Source organism: Lepisma saccharinum, chromosome 17 (genome assembly GCF_977018435.1).
Source record: "Lepisma saccharinum chromosome 17, izLepSacc3.1, whole genome shotgun sequence".
NCBI classification, from domain to species: domain Eukaryota; kingdom Metazoa; phylum Arthropoda; class Insecta; order Zygentoma; family Lepismatidae; genus Lepisma; species Lepisma saccharinum.
This window is the reverse complement of record NC_139245.1, coordinates 47,515,584-47,536,993: the sequence shown is the minus strand read 5'-3', so window position 1 is coordinate 47,536,993 and position 21,410 is coordinate 47,515,584. Positions and strand designations below refer to the sequence as shown.

At 36.5% G+C, this 21,410-nt stretch overlaps 1 protein-coding gene across 5 annotated transcripts in view; it reads left to right on the top strand.

Moving 5' to 3' along the window:
* The window catches only part of Obsc (Obscurin), a 493,648-nt gene that overhangs the window by 407,520 nt on the left and 64,718 nt on the right, over window positions 1-21,410 (top strand). For all 5 annotated transcript variants that reach the window (XM_083139413.1, XM_083139410.1, XM_083139409.1 and 2 more), the window contains 11 exons: window positions 1,703-1,811; window positions 3,689-3,861; window positions 7,561-7,681; window positions 11,230-11,410; window positions 11,976-12,097; window positions 12,693-12,871; window positions 14,797-14,905; window positions 15,631-15,745; window positions 16,661-16,836; window positions 18,026-18,201; window positions 21,286-21,400. In XM_083139413.1, the coding sequence (XP_082995539.1) occupies window positions 1,703-1,811; window positions 3,689-3,861; window positions 7,561-7,681; window positions 11,230-11,410; window positions 11,976-12,097; window positions 12,693-12,871; window positions 14,797-14,905; window positions 15,631-15,745; window positions 16,661-16,836; window positions 18,026-18,201; window positions 21,286-21,400 (1,576 nt within the window). The remainder of the gene's footprint in view (window positions 1-1,702; window positions 1,812-3,688; window positions 3,862-7,560; window positions 7,682-11,229; window positions 11,411-11,975; window positions 12,098-12,692; window positions 12,872-14,796; window positions 14,906-15,630; window positions 15,746-16,660; window positions 16,837-18,025; window positions 18,202-21,285; window positions 21,401-21,410) is intronic.

Genomic DNA, 21,410 nt, shown 5'->3' with positions numbered 1-21,410 from the left:
GTAAGATAAACTAAATCAATCAATCAAAATTGAGAATGAGACTAGCTTCCTCAATTAACCCATTAACTGCGGCAGAGCTATACAGAGACTCTCTAAAATTGGGCCTTTTTTTGTGGAGCATCTGTGTATAGACAGTATTTAAAAATTAACGGTTCTTGTATTGCAGCAAGTCATTTTTTATACACCACTTTTTCGTGCTATTATTAGTCTATATGTGGGCTATTGGCAATCAAACAATCCACTGTTTATGCTTTGGCAGTTCCTGAAAAATATTTTCTTGCAATATGGTATTAGAGCCACGGTGGTCTATTTGGTAGGATGTCTGACAGCCGTGACGGAGACCCGGTTTCAATTCCTGGGATGGGTGTTCTAAAGTCAGAATTTTACTGGCCTAGTCCCTGCATAAAGCAGCTCTGGGGCTCACCCAGCCTCAAATCAATGGGTACCTGGGGGCAACCCTGGAGGGTAAAGGTGACTGCAACATGGTTCTGATCGTATCACCTCCAAAATGGCCGAGATCGAGAATATGTAGGGGGGGTGTGAGGTCCTACTCCCACATACTTTAAATGTGGCATGGTGCTGTATGCAGGGGGAACCTTACCTTTTGACCTTTATTTGCAGCAGAATCTAAATATGATTGTTATACTTAGCTTTATTTTGCTGCAAGTCTTTTTATAGTTAGTTTTTGCATTATTTACGATGAAATGAATTTGCGATTGCATCTATATATAGATTATATCTTTTTGGTTGCACTTCCCTTCAAAGTAGCTGCAGGGAAGGGGTTTTGGAGAATTTTTGTTTATGTTCCATCCCTACTTTCAAGCTATATATGACAATTAGAAAAATCTTAATTATTGTTATTGCTGCATGATCATCAATGCCAAGACGCAGTTGTACACAAGATCAAGAATGGTTCTAGAATGGATGCTTATTATTATGCTTTTATTGGCAAATTCTGATGCAGCCCCAATAAGTATCTTGCGCTTTTCAGGTGGATGCTACTTCTTTTTAAGTTTTAACTTCCCAAGGTAGATAATAAATCAGATCTGCAGATAAAATAAGTATGTGTTATGCATACATGAACATTTCATTGCATTTATTATTTCTTGAAAAATTAATATCTTGTTCACTGCAAACTGCTACCTTGATGCATAATTAAATACCAAAAAATAGTTTCCCATAAATCTAGTAAACAGGTAGCTTGTAACATATTTTTCAATAGCATAATACATTGAGTCTTATACTACATTCAGATTTTAGTGGTCTCTTGACACCATCATAATGAGCCAATGACATTCACCAGCTCTGAAATAAGTTGTTCATTGCATTTTCAATGTAGCTTAGAATATGTCAACACAAAATAATAGTTATAGTATAATTTAGTATATACATGAAAATAGAATCAGCAAACTAATGTTATTCAAGTCCTTACCTCTCAGGCACATATGTAATTTATATAAAAGAGAAAAATGCAACTACATTTAAATGATAATTTTCATTTCTTGATTCAGTTGTGAATTATCAGTTTTCAAACCATTCATTTTCCCCTAAATGGTGCACTAGAAATTTAATTATGGTGCTTACACATATGATAAAGAATTAAATTGCCTATGTGTGCACAGGAAAGCAAATAATAATTGTCATTATTTTAGAGAGTAAAACTTGATTTGTTTTTCTAATAAATTAAATTATTATCCTTCAGCTATCCCTGTTATCACGAAGATTGAAATGGCAGATAGTATCATTTATGAGTCTCTAGGAACAACATTCCAGGTTGAAGCCAGTGGTATTCCACGCCCAGAAGCTACTTGGTGAGTGCTTATGTTTATTTCATGTACAGCTATATACGAGGGCTATTCAAAAATCATCACTACACAACAGCCCATTCTCAATTTTCTTCAGCGATGTATGAGCAGCAGCTGTTGGTAAAAATTGCCCATCATTACTCTCTTTCAACTGTAAGGTGCATGCTGCAATTTGTTTCTTGTAGACAGGAAAAGTCAATTCCTCTGAGATTCATTGTTGATTGTGTTATGGTAGTGCTGTGAGGAATTTGTGCAGAAAGTTCAGGGCTGGTCATACAAAGGGTCATGGATGACATTCAATTATGCCTGATGAACTTGGAGACATGGGAGATTTTTAAACACTCCTCCTACAGCCCAGCAGACTTGGCACTGACTTGGTCTGTCTAATTAGAATTTTGAAATAAATGAGGACCTTATGGATGGTGGAGTCAACAACTGGTTGCACTGTTCTTTCATGAAGGTTAATTGATTGATTTAGTTTATTTTACTTCACTTTTCTGCCACTTTTGGCTAATTGCAAAGATGGCGATGAGTGATAATATGATGAAATTGATAAAGAGACACTCACAAAGAACACCCATGTCCAGGCCAGGATTCAAACCCGGAACCCTTGGCATCATAGCATGATGTGATAACCCCTCCAGCACAGGGTCGGCTCTTTGATGAAGTACTGCAAGCGTTTGTACTGCAGTACAAGAGCCTGGTAGTGGGTTGTTTGGTGGCCATGTGGAGGTATATCAGTAGCTAAGAAATTTTTGTACTTAACATATTTTTCTCTGCTTTTTAATCAGCTAATCAGAAGTTGATTTCTGAATAGCCCTTGTAGCAACTATTCTATAAATAATCTAACAATGTCTTGAATCACGTTGAACATAGAAGGCAATTGTATCAAGTAGAAAGATGTCCAGGAGAATCAGATCACAGTTCTACTTTTAAAATGTTGTGATTTGTTCACATCTTTCATATTTATTTTTATTACATTTATTTTTTATTACTTCTTTCCATAAACTTGGCATTTTTACTTCTTAGTCTTAAATTACCAAATTGTTAATTGTGAGAGACTAAGATGTGATATTGATGGCAACAGTAATCTGTGAACCTTATGTACTCCTCACCATGTGATTAAATGTAAGAAAATATGTGTATTAATCAAAATTAATACCAAATTTTAGGAAACTTACAAATATTTATTATTTATTAATTATTATAATCAAATAATTAATAAATTTATTATTACATTACAGTAGAGCGTCGATTATCCGAAGTAATTGGGGGACATGGGTGTTCGGAAAACTGGTTTGTTCGGATAATCGAACTGTACATGTTTATTTGCCAAAAAGAAGTACTGTACAGTAAATTTATTCATAAAAACAGGCATCTCTTTAAGTATGTATTACAAAGTAACGTACAAAGGCAACTTTAGTAGGAATATATAGTATGTGGTACAGTTTTTTAAACAAAAATATGTACATATTACATACGCATTTTGCATGAACAATACACACAGTACACAAAATTAACGTTTAAAAAAATCCTTTATTTTGGTCTGTCTAAGCAAGCCTACACGCTTACGAGCAGCTAAGTCACGTACTTTTTTCATTACAGATATCTGAAAGTGAGCGAGTACACAGTTCGGTTAAGCGGTCATTCGGTTGACCGACGTTCGGATAATCGATGCTCTACTGTATATGCATTGCAAATGTAAGAAAAACCTGGCATACTAAAACTAGAATAAATAGGAAACCATTATGGTACATATACTTACATTTTAAAATAAGTATGTTCTGCTTTATTTTGTGTGAAAAGTATGTTATGTTCGATTGCGGTTGCAAAGAGATGTTCCTAAGTGGATGTTCTTTGTGAATATGTGATTGTCTTTCCAGGTACAAAGATGGCAAAGAACTGAAGTCTGGTGACAGAATAAAGATAAGTGATTCTGGTGAGATTTACAAAATGGAAATTACTAATTCCCAATTGGAGGATGCAGCAACTTACCAGGTGAAAATTAAGAACAGACTAGGTGAGAAGACCCAACAAGCTAAACTATCAATGAACCGTAAGTATTTTCTTCTTAATAAAAAAGTAATTATTCAATTAGAACTGAGCTTATAAACTTGACTGATATTCATTCTTATTGGTTTCTGAAAATCTGAACTTAACACTAGCTTACCTGTACCATACGAGAAACTTACTTTCCTGAGGGGAAGTCCTCACAGGCCCACACTCTTGTTATCACTAAAATTCAGGAAACCATTTTGTTCTTGAATTACTGATTCCTTTGTTCATTATATATGTGCAGTTATTTATTAATTATAATAGTTACAAAAATTACCATCATTAATAAAAAATAATAACCAATTATTGCGAGTTCCGCACACATTTATTTACCATTCACTAACACTCACAAAAGGCATAATAATTTTTGATTAATGCTTCTTTGTTTATATACGAGGGTTATTTTTTTTCAACCTCCGATGGCGCCACCAGGTGGCCCATGAAGCGCTTGGAAGTGGGGCATCAGGCAGCATGATTGGCATCCCCCTTGCCATTAACACCACCACTGCCAAGGTCAACGCTTCAGTTGAAGCTGAGCGACAGACGCATAGAGATGTTTGCTACAATCGGGTCTCTCGCCAAGTGCGAGGTGTGTTACTGGTTGGTTGACTTTATGGAGTTGGGATCACAATAAATGCAGCTTTATACTGTGAGACATTGCGCAGACTACACAGAGCCATCCAGAACAAACGGAGAGGCATGATGTCTTCATTGTCTTGCTTCATGACAATCCCCGACCACATGTTGCTGCGTCAAACTCAAGACCTTCTTCAACGATTCCACTAGGAAGTGTTTAATCACCGGCCCTACATCCTAGATCTAGCACCGAGTGACATCCACCTTTTCCCGGCGATGAAGAAGTGGTTGGGAGGATGGCACTTCCACACCAATGAGAAGAGTCAGGACACCCTGCAGACCTGGCTCAACAGACAGGCGGCACCTTTTTTGCAGAGGGTATTGGAAAGCTGGTGCATCAGTTCGATAAATGTCTGAATCTTATTGGTGATTACATTGAAAAGTAGATTATTCGTGTACGTAAATTATGTCAATAAACCCAATTTGCTATTCAGTGTGGTTTTGATTTTACGCCATATCGGAGGTTGAAAAAAAAAAAACTAGCCCTCGTAGGTGCAGTTGTTTATTAATTATAATAATTACAAAAGTTACCAATTGTACACAGTCACTGGCAGGAGTGTCTCGAATGAGATGCATTCAAAGATGGTGCCTGATAGGCCCACCAAGTGCATTTTGCCTCCTATGCATTACATTTATGTTGTTATGAACAAAAGTAATACAGAAATATTGGAAACACCCTGGGGAACAATGCAATTTATTTTTAATTTTTCATAAAAATTTTCACAGGTTGAAAAATCTAAAAAACAGAGGTGGTAGTCCTGACAGCTCCCCCCTCCCCTCGGTAAGCTAGGCTTAACACTGTAACAATTTAAAGTTTATCAGAATAATATAAATATAACAAAAATGTACTTTCCATATCATTATTCCATTTTTCAATCTTCCAGAGCTTGAAAATATTCATAAATTCACATTTCATTTAAGATAATCAGAATATTAAAGTAGCTATTATTTTTGTACAATTTATTGACTCAGAATTAATTAAAATTGCACACTTTGCATAATTCGTAGGATACTCTGACTGTGCAAAACTAGGGATTCTTGACTTCAAAGGCCTCCCTGGTGATATAGTGGTAACGTCATCACCTCGTAATCAAGGGATCCCAGGTTGTATACCCAGTGGAGGCACATAGTAGTTTGGATCCCACTTTAAACAGTAGGTTCAGTCCCGATTGTGCTATCTGTGCATAAAGTATATAAACAAAAACTCTAATTTGTCTTTGAAAAATTATCAGCATGTACTGAAAATGAAATTTTAATCATTACCTTGTGTGGACACAAGTTAAATAGTCTATTTACAGAAGTCCTAGATAAGTAAAAATGACTGTTATATTTTTTAATTATTAAGAATCATTTTTTTCAATAATCTGTATCAATTAATTCATTATTAATTATTATTATCATTGTAACCCTATTGAGATAATAATAAATAATAATAATAATAAATATTCCTAACATAGGATGCACCATAGAATGGTGATAGAATTTCACTGGGAAATACATTCTCTTACTTCCTTGTGATGCTAAGAGCACTTTAAAAATGTGTTGTCTTCTTTTTTTAAAATACTCTTCAAATGCTAGCCATTGATTTAAATACAGTATAATGTCTATTTGTTTCTTAGAAACATGTCTTTGGTTTATAGCTTTGAGTTGTGTTGTCATTGTGCATAATTAGCATATTTTAATAATATAGAATTTGCTTTTCATTAGAAGAAAATTATTATGTAGCATTATCACTGTGCAAACTGTAAATGTAATGCAAATTTCATATGTTATCTTCCAGGTCCATAACTAGAATTGATCTCCAGGGGGGGGGGGCTCACGGGTTATCAGGGGAGGCTTTGTAAACCAGGTCTATTTTTTAAAAGTTTAACAGTATTAAATGAAGGTAAATTATGTGTGTGTGTAGGGGGTGGCTCCTTAAGTTAATATACAATTTAGAAATATCATACAAATACTACAGTTTGTCTCTATACAGAAAACATCTCTTGAAGTGTTAATTGACTGCTATTGATGTCATCACTTACTACACACCCCAGTACACCCCATCCTACTTTTGATGATACAGATATTTATATCATACAATAAAGAATGCACAATATTCAATAATAGAGCTTACGGTACAACCAGCCTGGCCGGAGCAATAAAACTCCCATTGTTCCCAAAACTTTGAGGCAGATGTGGAAGGAATGTGGATGATGACGTCAGAGTCATAGATTTCTGTCTAAACTGGAGGCAGCAAAGGTACAGATAAAGAAGCTCCCCTATCTGAATTTGAATTTCAAAGTTTGGGTGCGCCAGCACTTAGGCTATTTTGCACCTGTCACATTATACGGGACCAGCCCCTTGCTATAACTAAAATAACATCATTGTTGTGTCATGTAACTAAAATATTAAAATATTCTGACCTGTTAAAAACTGAAGCTGTAAAGGGGCACTCAGCACATGTAAGGACAAAACAAAGGACAACACACAGAATAATACTGGCCATAGGGCCAGTCACCAGAGCCTTGTTAGTCTGCAAAATGCAGTCCGGGGTGTACTATGCACCTCTCTTTTGGGTGTACTATGTGAAAGTTCACTCCTTACACCCCAGAAGCTCCCCTATGAATGAACTTTCTAAAGTCTAGAGAATCTCCTAAATACTTTCCGCTACTTATACTTTGGCTCATAAACAACATGAACAAATGTAATGGCTGCTGTTCATATTCTGTGAATTTATCTTTCACCAAGTTGTGAGCAAAATAATATCTGCTCTCTGAATTTTTACTCTTCACTGCATACAAATTATATAAAATAGTTTCACTTAATATTAAGGGGGTTGATGGCAGTGCCAGGGGGGTTCAGCCCCCCCCCCCCGGTCTCGGCCTGGCTACGGGACTGTTATCTTCTCTTACATATTTTTGTACGAGCAATAACTAAATAGTGTTCCCTTTGTCAGTATAATAATTGAGTGAGCATTTGAACTTTTTAGTTTATTTGGCAATAACTTTGGTGAGTTGCAAAAAACCTTTGTGTATATGTTCTGTGTGTATTTTAAATTATAAATGCTTCATTCATATTCCAGCTGTTCATGAATTCAGAAGTCCAAAAGTGAGCGTACCACTGGCCAATGTGGCTGTGAAGAAGAATGAGGAAGCAGTTCTTACTGTTACAATTGTAGGAGATCCAGTTCCTGATGTCACATGGTAATTAGCCAGTGGTATTCAGTGTTAACATTTAGAGCATGGAAACTTCCTAAAATGAACTTGTTCTAGCTTAAGTTCATGCAAAATACCTTGCCAATTTCTGAGATCTTAAATTTTGGTGTACATATTTATTTATTTACACTTCAGACTGTCCAAAACTGCTCCATTGCTTTCCAAAACTGCTCCATTGCTTTCTCTTCTCACTGACATTATGCTGTCAAACAATGGCGGCAATTGGGTTCCAAAACTGAGGGGGGGGGGGGCAAAGACAGTATATTTTCCTTTGTAAATAAGCTTTAGCATAGTATGGGGGCAAAAGTGGCAAAAAGTAGGGGGGTAACTGCCCCCCTCGCCCCCCTAATCACCACCACTGCTGTCAAATCTGTCTTTACATGAGTGTCATGTCAATCTTTTTTTCTCAAATTACAAAGACCAAGGGTCCCGGGTTCGAATCCCGGTCGGGCTTGGTTGTTTGTGAATGTCCATTCATCAATTTCATCATTTCATCACTCATCCCCATCTTCGCAAATTAGCCAAGAGGCACAAAACGCGAAGTAAAATAAACTAAATCAATCAATCAATCAATCAAATTACAAAGAATGGAATGGAACTTAAAACAAAAATTGGCATGCTTTATAGGCATGAGGTACAGTTTTACATCATCATCATTATCCTTGCTGTTTCCTGCCTCTGCCTGGGTCTGCATAGAAGTCAAGCCTCTCAATTTCTTTCTAGTCTTCCACCACTCCTCTCTTTCCATAGTGTTCCAATCTTGTTCTCTTCTCCTAACACTCTCCACTATCTGCTCTTTCCACCAACATCTTGGTCTCCCCTTTGGCCTTATTCCCACTCCTTGTGCATGGTAAGCTCTTACTAGCAGTCTTTCTGCACCTATCCACTTCATGTGTCCGAACCATCTCATCTGTGCCTGATCTATTCTGTCCTGCAGATTCACCACTCCCACTGTCTGTCTGATCTCCTGATTCCTTATTCTATCCCTTCTAGTCTTCCCCAATATACTCCTTAAAAATTTCATCTCCACTGCCTGCATCTTTCTTTTGTCTCTCTCTGTCATTGTCCAAGTCTCTGTTCCTTACATAATTACTGGCACATAGCATGTGTTATACAGGGTGACCTGTAATTAGATGTATTCCCTGTAAGGGGTTAAAGTAGAGGCAATTTGCAATAAATTTGACCATATGATACCCCATCCGAAAATTAGTAGTTTTCGAGATAATCGAATTTCTATTGTTTTTCTTTTAATGGCAATTTTCCACATACAAATACGAATTGAGAAAAAACAGCTCATTGTATGGCACATATTTCAGCGTTTTTTGATAGCTAACAAATAAGTGGTTCGTTGAAAAAAAGTTTGTCCCAAATAACAATCACATGTAAGTAACGGGTGGATCTAAACTTACAAGTGGTGATAAAAAAATCCAATCTTATTTTACTTGGCAACATATTAATAACAAAAATGGTATGACACGAAGCGTACAAATTACTTAAATTACTTCCTTGTGTCATCAGCTATCCAACAAGGTACAAATGTTGCTAACATTCACATTTGTGTACAAGAAATAATACTTCATTCATCTCCATGTGAATGGAATCAATGAACAATACAATTAAAGAACATTATACGTCTTGCTCAAAGTGGGCACCTCCATTATGAATACAGGCACGCAGGTTTTTACGGACATTTGGTCTGTTAACTCGTTATGTGATGGTGTCCTTGATGTGTTGACGAGCTGTTAAGATCCTCTCCCTGAGCTCTTCTTGCAAGTTTACCGGTGTCTTGTAAACTAAGTCTTTCATGTGGCTCCAAATGTAGAAGTCGCAAAGCATCAAATCGGGGGATTGAGCCGGCCAGGGAATCGGGTCACCTCAGCAAATCCATTTCTTTGGGTAATTTTCATCCAGCCACTTTCACACGCCCAGGCAGAAGTATGGATGGGCGTCATCAACAATCATTTGATGGAGCCATTTTTCCTGCCCCAAATCTTAAATGGCATCACTTAACATTTTTTGAGGAACGGGATGGCAATGTTGTTGGAGGATGTGCCTCTAGCTACAAGACGTGACTTGATTTACCAGCATGATGGCTGCCCAGCTCGATCCCCCGATCGACTTGACATCTTGCGACTTTTACATTTGGAGCCACATGAAAGGCTTAGTTTACAAGACACCGGTAAACTCGCAAGATGAGCTCAGGAAGAGGATCTTAACAGCTAGTCAACACATCAAGGACACCATCACATCACGAGTTATGAGACCAAATGTCCGTAAAAACTTCCGTGCCTGCATTCGTAACGGAGGTGCCCACTTTGAGCAAGACGTATAATGTTCTTTAATTGTATTGTTCATTGATTCCATTCACATGAAGATGAATGAAGTATTATTTCTTGTACACAAATGTGGATGTTAGCAACATCTGTACCTTGTTGGATAGTAGATGACACAAGGAAGTAATTTCAGTAATTTGTACGCTTTGTGTATTGCATCCATTGTAATTATGAAAAGCAGTGGGAAGAGAGCACTTCCCTGTTTTAGTCCATTACTTACACTGAACCACTCAATTCTTCCCACTGATGTCTTCACACAGCTGTGCTCTACACTCTACACACTATCTCTTCCTTGACTCCTTTCTCTCTTAGAGCCTTCCAAATCTTTGTTCTGTCCATGCTATCATATGCCTTTTCTATATCTAGAAATGCCATAATCAAATCTTTCCATACTTGTAATGCCTTTCCTGTATTTGCCTTATGGTGAAAATCAGATCTAGTGTTGATCTGCCTCTTCTAAATCCATACAGTTTTACACAAGGTACACATTTATTTAAATTCTGTAGAAATATGCTTGAACATTGAAAAAAGTACCCTGATGTATTCTATACTGTGAATTTACTCTCATGTGGTAGTTGCCATCAGCTATTTGGATTCATTATTAATCTAAACAAACTTTATTAGAAATACCATTAATGCCTGTATTTAGACTCCATATATTCTTAATGAGTACCCTTGTTTCTAACTTAACGTTTTCCTTAATCAGAACATTATTCTGGCATATTTTGGTCTGACATATTATTCTAAAATGTTTATTGTTTCCATTCATGTGCTTTGTGCAGTTATAATTAGTAGCACATTCATAGAGAACATTTAAAATTAAATCTTTCACGTGAAATTAACTTTTACACATTACCAGGTCACACAGACCTCTCCCCACCCGTGTTTTTGTTTAGCTCTTCACCTTATGTGAAGGAAACTATATCACTCATTCTTAAGTTAAGTCTATTACAATGAAACTACATTTAGATTTTATGCTTTTAGGGGACCAAGGTCAACAACTTAAGATGAGGGAAAATATAAAACCATGGAACGTAGAATTGTGGTTTCATTGTATTTTCAATTCAAAATTAGCATCAGATAAGAGTTTTGTACTGAACAAATTGAGGGTTATTACTGAATTTCTATATTCTTGAGAGTGAGCCTTAAATTACAATTAACTTCTCAATTACTCCTTTAATAATATTTTGTGTCGCTTCTCAGGTTCCATGATGATGTGAAAGTTGAAGCAGAAAAGGATGCTGAATTGAATGTGACTGTGAAGGAGGTCAATGATGGGTTGAAGGAATGTACGTACACGCTGAGAATCCCATCTGGTCAACATAAAGATACAGGCCAATACAAAATTAAAGCAACTAACAAATATGGAGAGACAGAATCCAGCGTAAGTTATCAAAAATGTTTTTCTACTTGACTGCTTGTAATAGTTATTTGCACACAAATGATTGACATGTAGAATTCCCACATGTGAAATTTCTATGGATATCCATAAAAGTGCATTCATTTATTCTATTTATACACTGGCTTTCTTTTACATTTACAATTCAAAGTGTAAATTAGAAGTCTGATTTTTTTTTTTTTTTGTTTTGCTTCACTTAAGAATGAAAAAAAATATTCTTGTATCAGTCTAATGTCATTAAAAATTTAAGGAAACCTTATTGGTATCTACTTGAAAATGTATTATTCTACAGTACCTTTCTAAGAAGCTATTAAAAATATAAATAATTGTTTGTTCAATATTCTATTTATAGACAGCATATTTTATAATGATAGAGAAGTAACAATATTCAATTAAATTTTTAATTCTTTAATTTAATATATGTAGTTTTGCAAGGAAGGTTATTAATTTGGTCTTCTTTTAATTGGATTATAATCATGAAAATATGTTTTCATTTTTTTTGCTCATTTCTAATATTTACTGCAATTTTTTTACCTTTATTCCAATGTAGGCAAGGTTGGATATTCTACTTGTGCCAGAAATTGAGGGCCTGAAAGACATAACAACAATTCCATATGAAACAATTAAGTTTGAAGTTGTCATCTTAGCAAATCCAAAACCAAAAGTGGTTTGGTAAGTACATGGGTATTTAAATTTCCCAAGTGAAAATTGCACTTGTCCTTCTCATTCAGAAAGAAAATACTGGTTACAATGAACATATTGTAAATTCTAGCTCATTCCTATTGTATATTCCTATTCAGTTGGATATTTCAATATGAGCTTTCTGTTTTTTTATTAACATTTTTCTATTTATAAATAAAATAACAATTCTCTGAATTTGGAGTAGTTGATAAGCACACTGAATTTGGAGTAAAATCACAATAATGCTGTTGTAGGTTTGATTCCATAAAGGAAATCTTCACCTTAAGATGAGAGAAAATGATCTCTCGAAATGTAGGTTAGAGTAGGCACAAATAGTAGAATTACCAGGCAATAATTAACACTGTATGCTAATAAATTAAATACATTCAAGTACAATGTTTGTTTTCCATCAATAACATAAAGTTCTTTTGCCATACAGAAGAACATACATTATGCTTTCCTTACTAGCTCATAAGATCCTCTTGTTACACATTTGCCTTATGAAAATTTTCTTTTTCTTTGTATTTTGCATAGCAAAAAATTTGTTCAAATATTGTCATCTTAACAGGTTGGTTTACCTTTCCAGGTCTAAGGGTGGAAAAGAAGTAACAAACAGCGAACACACTCAGATCATTGCCGATATTGTGGCTGAAATATATCGTTTAGTGATTACCAACATCGGCTTGGGAGATGATGGTGTTTATACCCTCACTGCATCAAATGCCCAAGGGGAAACATCACTGCAGGCAACACTGAAAGTACACAGTAAGTACGAAGATATTGAATTCACCAGAGTCAGTCATTGGAACTAGATTAAACTACAGATCCGTGCTTTACATTGTCAGTGGCATGCCCAAGGGGCGGTTGATGGGGGGTTATAACCCCCCTTTGGCCCAGTATGCCTAAAAAAAGAATGTCAAAAGCAGGAAAATGTGACAAAATGAGGGCTGACTACAAAGAAAAGGTATACATAACCCCTCCCTTTCGAATATCCTGGGCACGCCACCGCACATGGTGGTCCTACTTCAAACTTATAATCAATTATATAAAATTTGGCAGAATTTCCAATTACCAATCCATTGTTACTTTCACAACTTTCGTAATCTACATACGTACATGTATGCAGCCAGAGGAACTGGGAAACAATGGTTGGGGAAGTGCCAATTGAGATGGACAAGTGCCAGAGTTTTGAGGTAATCTTGTGGGAAGAACAAAGGCACAGAAAACAAAGGTTAAAGAGAAACTGTTGTTCTATTGGTATGAAAAAGTTGTTTGTGCCAAGTTTGAACTGCTTTCTCATTCATCTGAGATGCATATACCACAATTGTACATAGCTTCTTTCTTGTAATGAACACCTATAGAATCTTCCACTCTTCCTCCCGACCCCTTAAAAAATAGCACAGGTATTTTCTAGAAACCTCAATCTTGAGACAACATTAAAATAGCAGTCAAGTGCACAGTTGTACAATAGCCAAAATAATATGGAGGCAGGGGAGGGAACACATGCATCCATACTGTTCATGCACCTTTGCATAATCTGCTTTTAGCCATTGTATTGGATGCAACAAGGTTTTCATTCTCTTTTCTTTTTTGCTGAAAGACATTTGTCCCATCTTCTTTACTGTCAGACATAATGATTTGACTCAACTTTCTAGATGGAATAAACATTTAGCTGAAGCCATTTATCTGTATTTGTGTATTTGGGTGTGTCTGACAAGTTTATTCAGTTATGAAACCATGATTCATCCCAAATTCCTTGCGTTCCATCTTTCAAAGTGTCCTGCTTTTTAATCTCCATGCAGCAGTCCATTCCTGAAGTTGTGTTCAGATGTGGTGGAAAGTAGATATTTTCTAACTTACTTTTACAGTGCTTTACTTTCATTGGTAAGTTTAGCTTCGGCACATATTAGGCTGAAAATTATGATTTTTAAGATATATATACACACATATACGAGGGGAGAGTGAAAAGTTTTGAGCCTCACATGGAAGGAATGATGCTATGTAGTTAAAATTTTGGAGGTTGTAAGGTTTGAGTTCTAGGAGACACTGTGCGAACTTTTATGAAATTCACTCTTCTATTTTTTTTTTGTCAGGTTGAAAGTGAATGAAGTTTCAGAGAAGAGAGTGGCCGACAGGGCCATGATTCAGTACCTCTGTCGGCAAGGCCTCACTCTGCAGGCTGCTTTGGTCGAGTGTGACTTCACCACACTTCCCCAATCCACCTCAATCCCCTGACCTGCCCCGTCAGATTTTTATCTTTTCCCTGCTATGAAGAATTCCCTTCGAGGATGTCACTTCCACACTGACGAAGGCGGTCATTCAGAGGTATAAGACTCAGGACAAATCATTCTACCAGATGACTGTCAACAAATTGCAGCACAGAATGCATAAGTGCATTGATCTGGTGGGTGATTATAGAGATTAAGTGATTATGTAGAGAAATCATAATGTGAAACTGTAGCTCAAACACCCCTTCCCTGTGAGGCTCAAAACTTTTCACTCTCCCCTCGTATATCACCTAATGTAATACTGATTTTATCTTCTACACTTTTCATTACTGAATTTCTTTTAATACGAGAACTCATTCTTTTCCCCTTCATAATAAAGTGAAGTGGGTTATGATACTCTCATCACTTGCTTAGTTTCTGCTTTTGTGAGGTTTGTAACTTAACACTTTTGCTATGTTTCAGCTGAAACTCCATCTTTCGTGAAGCCTTTGGAAGACCAAACCATCAAGGCATACCATGACGCAGACTTCCGTGTGAGAGTGAATGGAGTTCCCAAGCCCCATATAAAATGGTATGTACGTTCAAGAAAATTCTATTCGACACTTGTGCCAGAATAGGTCAGAGTAAATAAACTGAGATGAAACTTAATTCGTTAAAAATAGGACTGAGCCAATACTACTTAGAACCAATACTGATACTCTCACTGATTCATACTGATACCGATATTTGAAAATTATAATAATTAAAAATTGTTCAAAATATGTATTAATATTAGTGCTTAAATATTCAAATCTAATCTAACCTAACCAATCCAATCTAACCTAACCTAATTATATGCATCAATTTACTAAGATTTTGCTTGAAATATTTGAGAATTATATCAGAATATTAAATTAATTGTTATGTTAACACAAAATTCAGTTTGTTTTCACACAAAACTAGTGCAAAATAACAAATAAAGTTCGATAGTCTCCATGTTAATTTTGCTGAGTCTGTGAAAAAATGAAATGCTGGAAAAGTATTGACATGTATTGGTAAATAAAATCCAACTGATACTTTCTGATAGCAACACATCAGCAGCTCTAGTTAAAAAGATACAGTGTGGTTCTACTTTCCAATTATTAGATGTAAATGGAGTTCTTAGAATGCTTATGTACCTACATTCAGTACACTTTTCATGTGGAATTTCTGTCCTGCATTATAATATGCAATACTTGTACATGTCTCACTTGATTATAAAGGTATGGTATTCTTTTAAGTCAATTTTGAAGAAATCCATGTCGTATTTCTCCACAGGTTCAAGGATGGGAAGGAGCTTGTATCAGGAGGAAGATTAACAGTTGACACTGACGAAGAACACCAAGTCTCTGCCATTGCTGTGGAGAAGTTAGAAGAAGGAGATTGTGGCACAGTGAGTGTTGATTTGTTTTCCATAGAACACAAATTTCCAGTTTATTCTTCTTACTAGAAAGGGCTAGTTTAAGTATGGCATCTGTTTTAAAAAGTGCAACAGAAAAATAACTGTAATTTGTTCAATTCTTTGACTACTGAATACTACATGGTGAGCATAAAAGAAATACAGATTAAATTATTTATAAATCGAAAACTATTTGTTTTATCAGCAAGTATTTAGTTCTGTTTTATGGAAAAAGTCTTAAAGTTTATGATCTCCACCTTTATTTTGTTTTCGTGATGTCACCATCAAGTGAGCAATATGGCTGCTAGCCAGGTGGAAAGGCTTTCTGTGGCCTTGAATTTGCAAAAACAAATTGTTATTGTAATACTGCATCATTTAATGTCATTTACGAACACGGTATGGCAAACAACCAACCTCAAGGCAGTCCATCTACGATTGGAGCAAGAAATTTGAGGAAACTGTTGCATACTGAGATGTGTTTGGGCAGAACTGGACTATTGCATTCATATCTGTCATGTTACAAAAGGGTCATACATAGAACATTTGTAACTTAGCCATGTAGACTTCAGGACATACTCTTAGTATTTCAGTCATGTTATTAAAAAGCTCTTGTTTCTTTAAAACATTGAAACTGTCTATTTCTATTAGGCTCACTCTGTATATCTGATTTGCAGGCTCGGTTGCTGAGCATGTTAAGTTGTTGACTTTCAATTTCTTCATTATTGCAATTAGCCAAAATTGGCAGAAAACAACATAAAATAACAAAATTACAAATACAAATATATCTGATTTATGTATTTATTGCCATCCAATCTTCACTTCAACTGTCACTTATTGTCTTTAGTGCAAAGTTAACACATTAATTTCTAAACTGTTTCGTGCATAATATTTTTTCTCTTTCCTCTCCAGTACAGTGTAACTGCATCAAATCTGGTTGGTAAGGCAGAGACGAGCGCTAAGCTTATCATGGCTCAAATTCCTCCGTCTTTCAGCAGGCCTTTGGATCGGGCCATTGAGGTTGATGAGGGTGATACTTTGGATCTCAAATGCAAACTTGATGGAAGTCCCATACCTGAAGTTAAATGGTTAGTATATGCTTGTATTTGTTAATATTCCAATCAAAAAATGTTCCCAAATTATTTGGAAGATCACAGTATGATACAAATATCACTGAACTCTGACTTGCATGGTGATGTAAATGGTTTTCATATTCCCGAAAATACATTCTAACAAGATAGATAAGTAATTGGACAAATGATCGGTACTCTATCAGTATTGGCCAACATAAGCATATCGATGTATCGGTAAAATTACTGATAACTTTAGCGATTCGATATATATATATATATATATATATATATATATATATATATATATATATATATATATATATATATATATATATATATAAACATATAAACATCTTACAATTTTGTGCAATGTTGTGACATTTTGTTATAATTTTATAAACATAAACATATCATCTCCATTCTGTAATTTTATTTAAGTAAATGTCTTAATGTGCAGCTTCTTGTGCATTGCAGCCGGCCCCCGTGGCAGAGTGGTTAGCACATCATGCTATGATGCCAGGGGTCTCAGATTCGAATCCTGGCCTGGGCATGGATATTTATGAGTGTCCATTCATTAATTTCATCATATCATCACTCATCCCCATCTTTGCAAATTAGCCAAAAGTGGCACAAAAAGCGAAGTAAAATAAAGCAAATCATAATAATAATTATAATAATCTTGTGAATTGCAAAAGCTTGGTTCAATTAGTAGCCTACATTTATTAAGGAGGTTAATGAACCAATTGAAATTTGATATTGGATCAGTATATTGGTTATTGGTATCAGTAAATATTACATTAGCACTTTATCAGTATCTACCAAATTTTTATATTGGCCCATCCCTAGAATAAATTGAGAAGATAAAAATTACATTTGGTGGTAATATTTGTAGACACATTCTACATTACAACTCATTCAACCAGAATTTCCATTGGAATTAAAAGCATTTCATGTATACATCAAAAAAGGTGAAACTAAAGAGAGGTAGTTGGTGGAGCACACAGTGACTACTGAAGGCATTTTTATGGATGTGTCCATTTGATCATCATATGACAATTAATATCACTCTTCTACATACATTCAGGAAAATATTAGCTATTAGAGATATTGTATAATCTCTTCAAACAAGTTCTGTAAATAAGCAGTACTCTACATATTATTCTGTTATTTTATGCACATAGCTAGTTATTGATTTTTTTCATAGGTATAAGGATGGAGAGCCTCTGTTGGGTAGTGACCATGTGAAGCTCACTGCGCTGCCTGATGGAAACGTGAGGCTCTTGATAGACAAAGTTGTGCCATTGGATTGTGGAGCTTACAAACTTGTGGCAAAGAATAAGAATGGAGAAACGGCAGATCTGTGTGCTGTCGCTGTGAAACGTAAGTGAACTTACTCTGGCTTTTAGATTAAAAACCAATTTTCCATTTTCTTCCTGTACATTATGTTCCAAATGGTTTGTGATTTTAAGCTCATGACAATAACTAAAATATATTCAAATTTTTTATGGTAAATAATAGAGCTGAGCTGATACCGATGCTGATGTATCAGTATCTGTATCAGATAGTATTGGTTGGAATTCATCTACCAATACCAGCAGACACCTTTCTGGAATATGGTATATCACGGGGTCCGTAAAAATTCCACAAGACATTTTCACCATAGACCAATGTATAATATATATTAGGCGCATCCAGAAAGTATGTTTCCCATTTGCCCACAGGTGGCAGGCCATGGGTATTGAAACCGGTTTTGCGCATGCTTGAGAGGCACATGCCCTGGCTAGTGAATATCCTAGAAGATGCCTCCCGAAAGTCTTCAGTAGCGTCGCGGCAGCGATGAAACATGGCGACTCTTATTCCACCTCCTGCCACGTGCGAGGTTCGTTCGTTGATCAAGTTCTTGAACGCACAAAACATACAGCCGATCAAAATTCATCGTCAGCTGTGCCAGGTGTATGGGCTAGACGTCATGAGCAAGGAGATGGTGCGTCATTTGGTGCAGAACATTTACTGAAGGCCGGCAAAATCTGCAGTGGGTGGCTGTCGGCCTCTATGGACGAGCTTGTGGAGCTGGTGCAGCAACGCATATTGTGGATCGTCGCATCACGATCACGGAACTCAACAGGCATTTCCCACAAATTTCTCGGTCATTGTTGCACAACATTGTTACCAAATGCCTCTTGTTCTGGAAATTGTGTGCCCGATGGGTGCCAAAACAACTGATGCCCGAACACAAAGGAAAACACATGGGCACGGCGCTGACATTTCTGCAGCATTACCATGATGATGATGATTTTCTCAACCAGATCATCACAGGGAATGAAATGTGGGTTGCATACAGCACCCCAGAAAGCAAGCAGCAGTCCATGTATTGGCATCACAGTGGATCTTCATGCAGGACGAAATTCAAACAGACTGTGTCGGCATGAAAAGTGATGTGCACTTGTTCTGGGACAGACCAGGCATTATGCTCATCAAGTTTCTGCCCAGAGGTGAGACTGTGAACATAACCATTACTGTGAAACACTGGGGACATTGTGATGAGCCATTCAGAATAAGTGACGCGGTAAGCTCTGTGCCGGGGTGATCTTGCTGCACGACAATGCGAAGCCGCATATTGCAACTGCAACCCATCTGGACAGGTTCGGTTGGGAGGTGTTCGATCATCCATCGTACAGCCCGGATCTCGCTCCCAGTGTTTACCACCAGTTCTTGCACCTGAGAAAGTTCCTGTCCTGTCAACATTTTTACAGCAACAAAGAGGTTCAGACGGCTGTCACACAGTGGTTTGGCACCCAGGCGGCTGACTTCTATGACGCAGGTATGCAGAATTTGGTCCCACACTATGACAAGTGCCTGAATTCCGGCGGGAATTATGTTAACAAATAACTGGACAAGTGCTGTATCTATGGCAATAAATCATTGAATGATATAATGTTTCCTTTTTGTGCACAACCCGAGGGAAACTTACTTTCTGGATGCACCTAATATATATATTATTACCTTACTCTATGCTTTCATGTAGCCTAATTATCCTGGAAATTATGCAAAATTTAAATTTTCCTTTTAATTTGCACTAATTTTGAAAGAAAAATTTTATTTTGCGATTACACAATATCTATTTTAATATTCTGATGCATTTCATGAATATTCTGAAGTAAATTTGTAGGTAAACTGATGCATATAATTGGAGAAGAATATTTACACACCAATATTGATCATTATTTTGAACAAATTTTAAATATTACAATTTTCAAGTATCGGGATCAGTATCGGTTGGAATCTGTAAGAGAATCGGCATCGGTATTGGTATCAGTTCAAAGTGGTATCTGCTCAGCCCTAGTAAATAGACAATAATACAGTGTAAGTTTCTAAAATTGTAATTTATTTGCCTATTTTGGTAACTCACTCCCACCAATCACAAGAAGGTTATGAATGACCTCATTTGTTATTGGCATCAATGTGTATCTTTATGTAGCAGGATAATGCTGTACTTACGATGTGCTCCATAATAGTGAGTGTGTTCATAAATGTTATCATGTTTGGAATTATACGAGGGTCATTCAGAAAGTAACTTCCATTTGGGTATAAAAGAAACACCAGGACATTGTGAGAGTTTTTATTATATTCAACTGAAAGAGACAACTCTAAGCTATTTTTCTACATAAGCACCATTTCTGTTGAAACACTAATCATATCAGCGAACAAGGTTTACAATACCCATGTCAAAGAAATCTGCCGCCTGTGCATTCAGCCATGCAGTAACACTGTCCTTGAGCTCCTGGTCATTGTTGAAGCACTGCGCCCCTAGCCACTTCTTCATTTGTGGAAAAAGGTGATCATCGCTATTGACCAAATCTGGGCTGTAAGGAGGGTTGTCCAACAATTCCCACTGAAAATGTTGGAGAAGGTCCTTGGTTCGAGCAGCAGTATGGGGGCAAGTGTTATCATGCAGAGAACAATGTCAGAACTCAACATGCCACGTTGCCTGTTTTGAATTGTCGTCGTAATTTCTTCAAGGTTTTACAATACACTTGGGCGTTTATTGTTGTGCCTCATTTCAGGAACTCCACCAATTACAGTGTTACTGCTTGGCTGAATGCACAGGCAGCAGATTTCTTTGACATGGCTATTGTAAACCTTGTTTGCTGATATGATAAGTGTCTCAACAGAAACGGTGCTTATGTAGAAAAATAGCTTAGAGTTTCTCTTTCAGTTGTATATAATAAAAACTCTCACAATGTCCGGGTGTTTCTTTTATACCCAAACGGAAGTTACTTTCTGAATGACCCTCATACTTAAGCCTTCATTAATACTTTGTAATGGGCAAAAAACATTTTTTAAATGGTAGCTTGTACTAATTGATGAATGGACATTAGAAATTCAGGACTGTTTGGATATTAACTTGTAAAGTGAGTCTTCTTTATGCATTCATTGAGAATGGCATTTTTACCCTTCTTGCAGCCACACCCAGGAAACCCACGTTCGTCAAGAAACTCCAAGATGCAAAAGTCGCTGTTGGCCAACCCCTGGCATTAGAGGTTCAAGTGATGGCTTTCCCTCCTCCAGAAATTAAGTGGTAGGTGGTA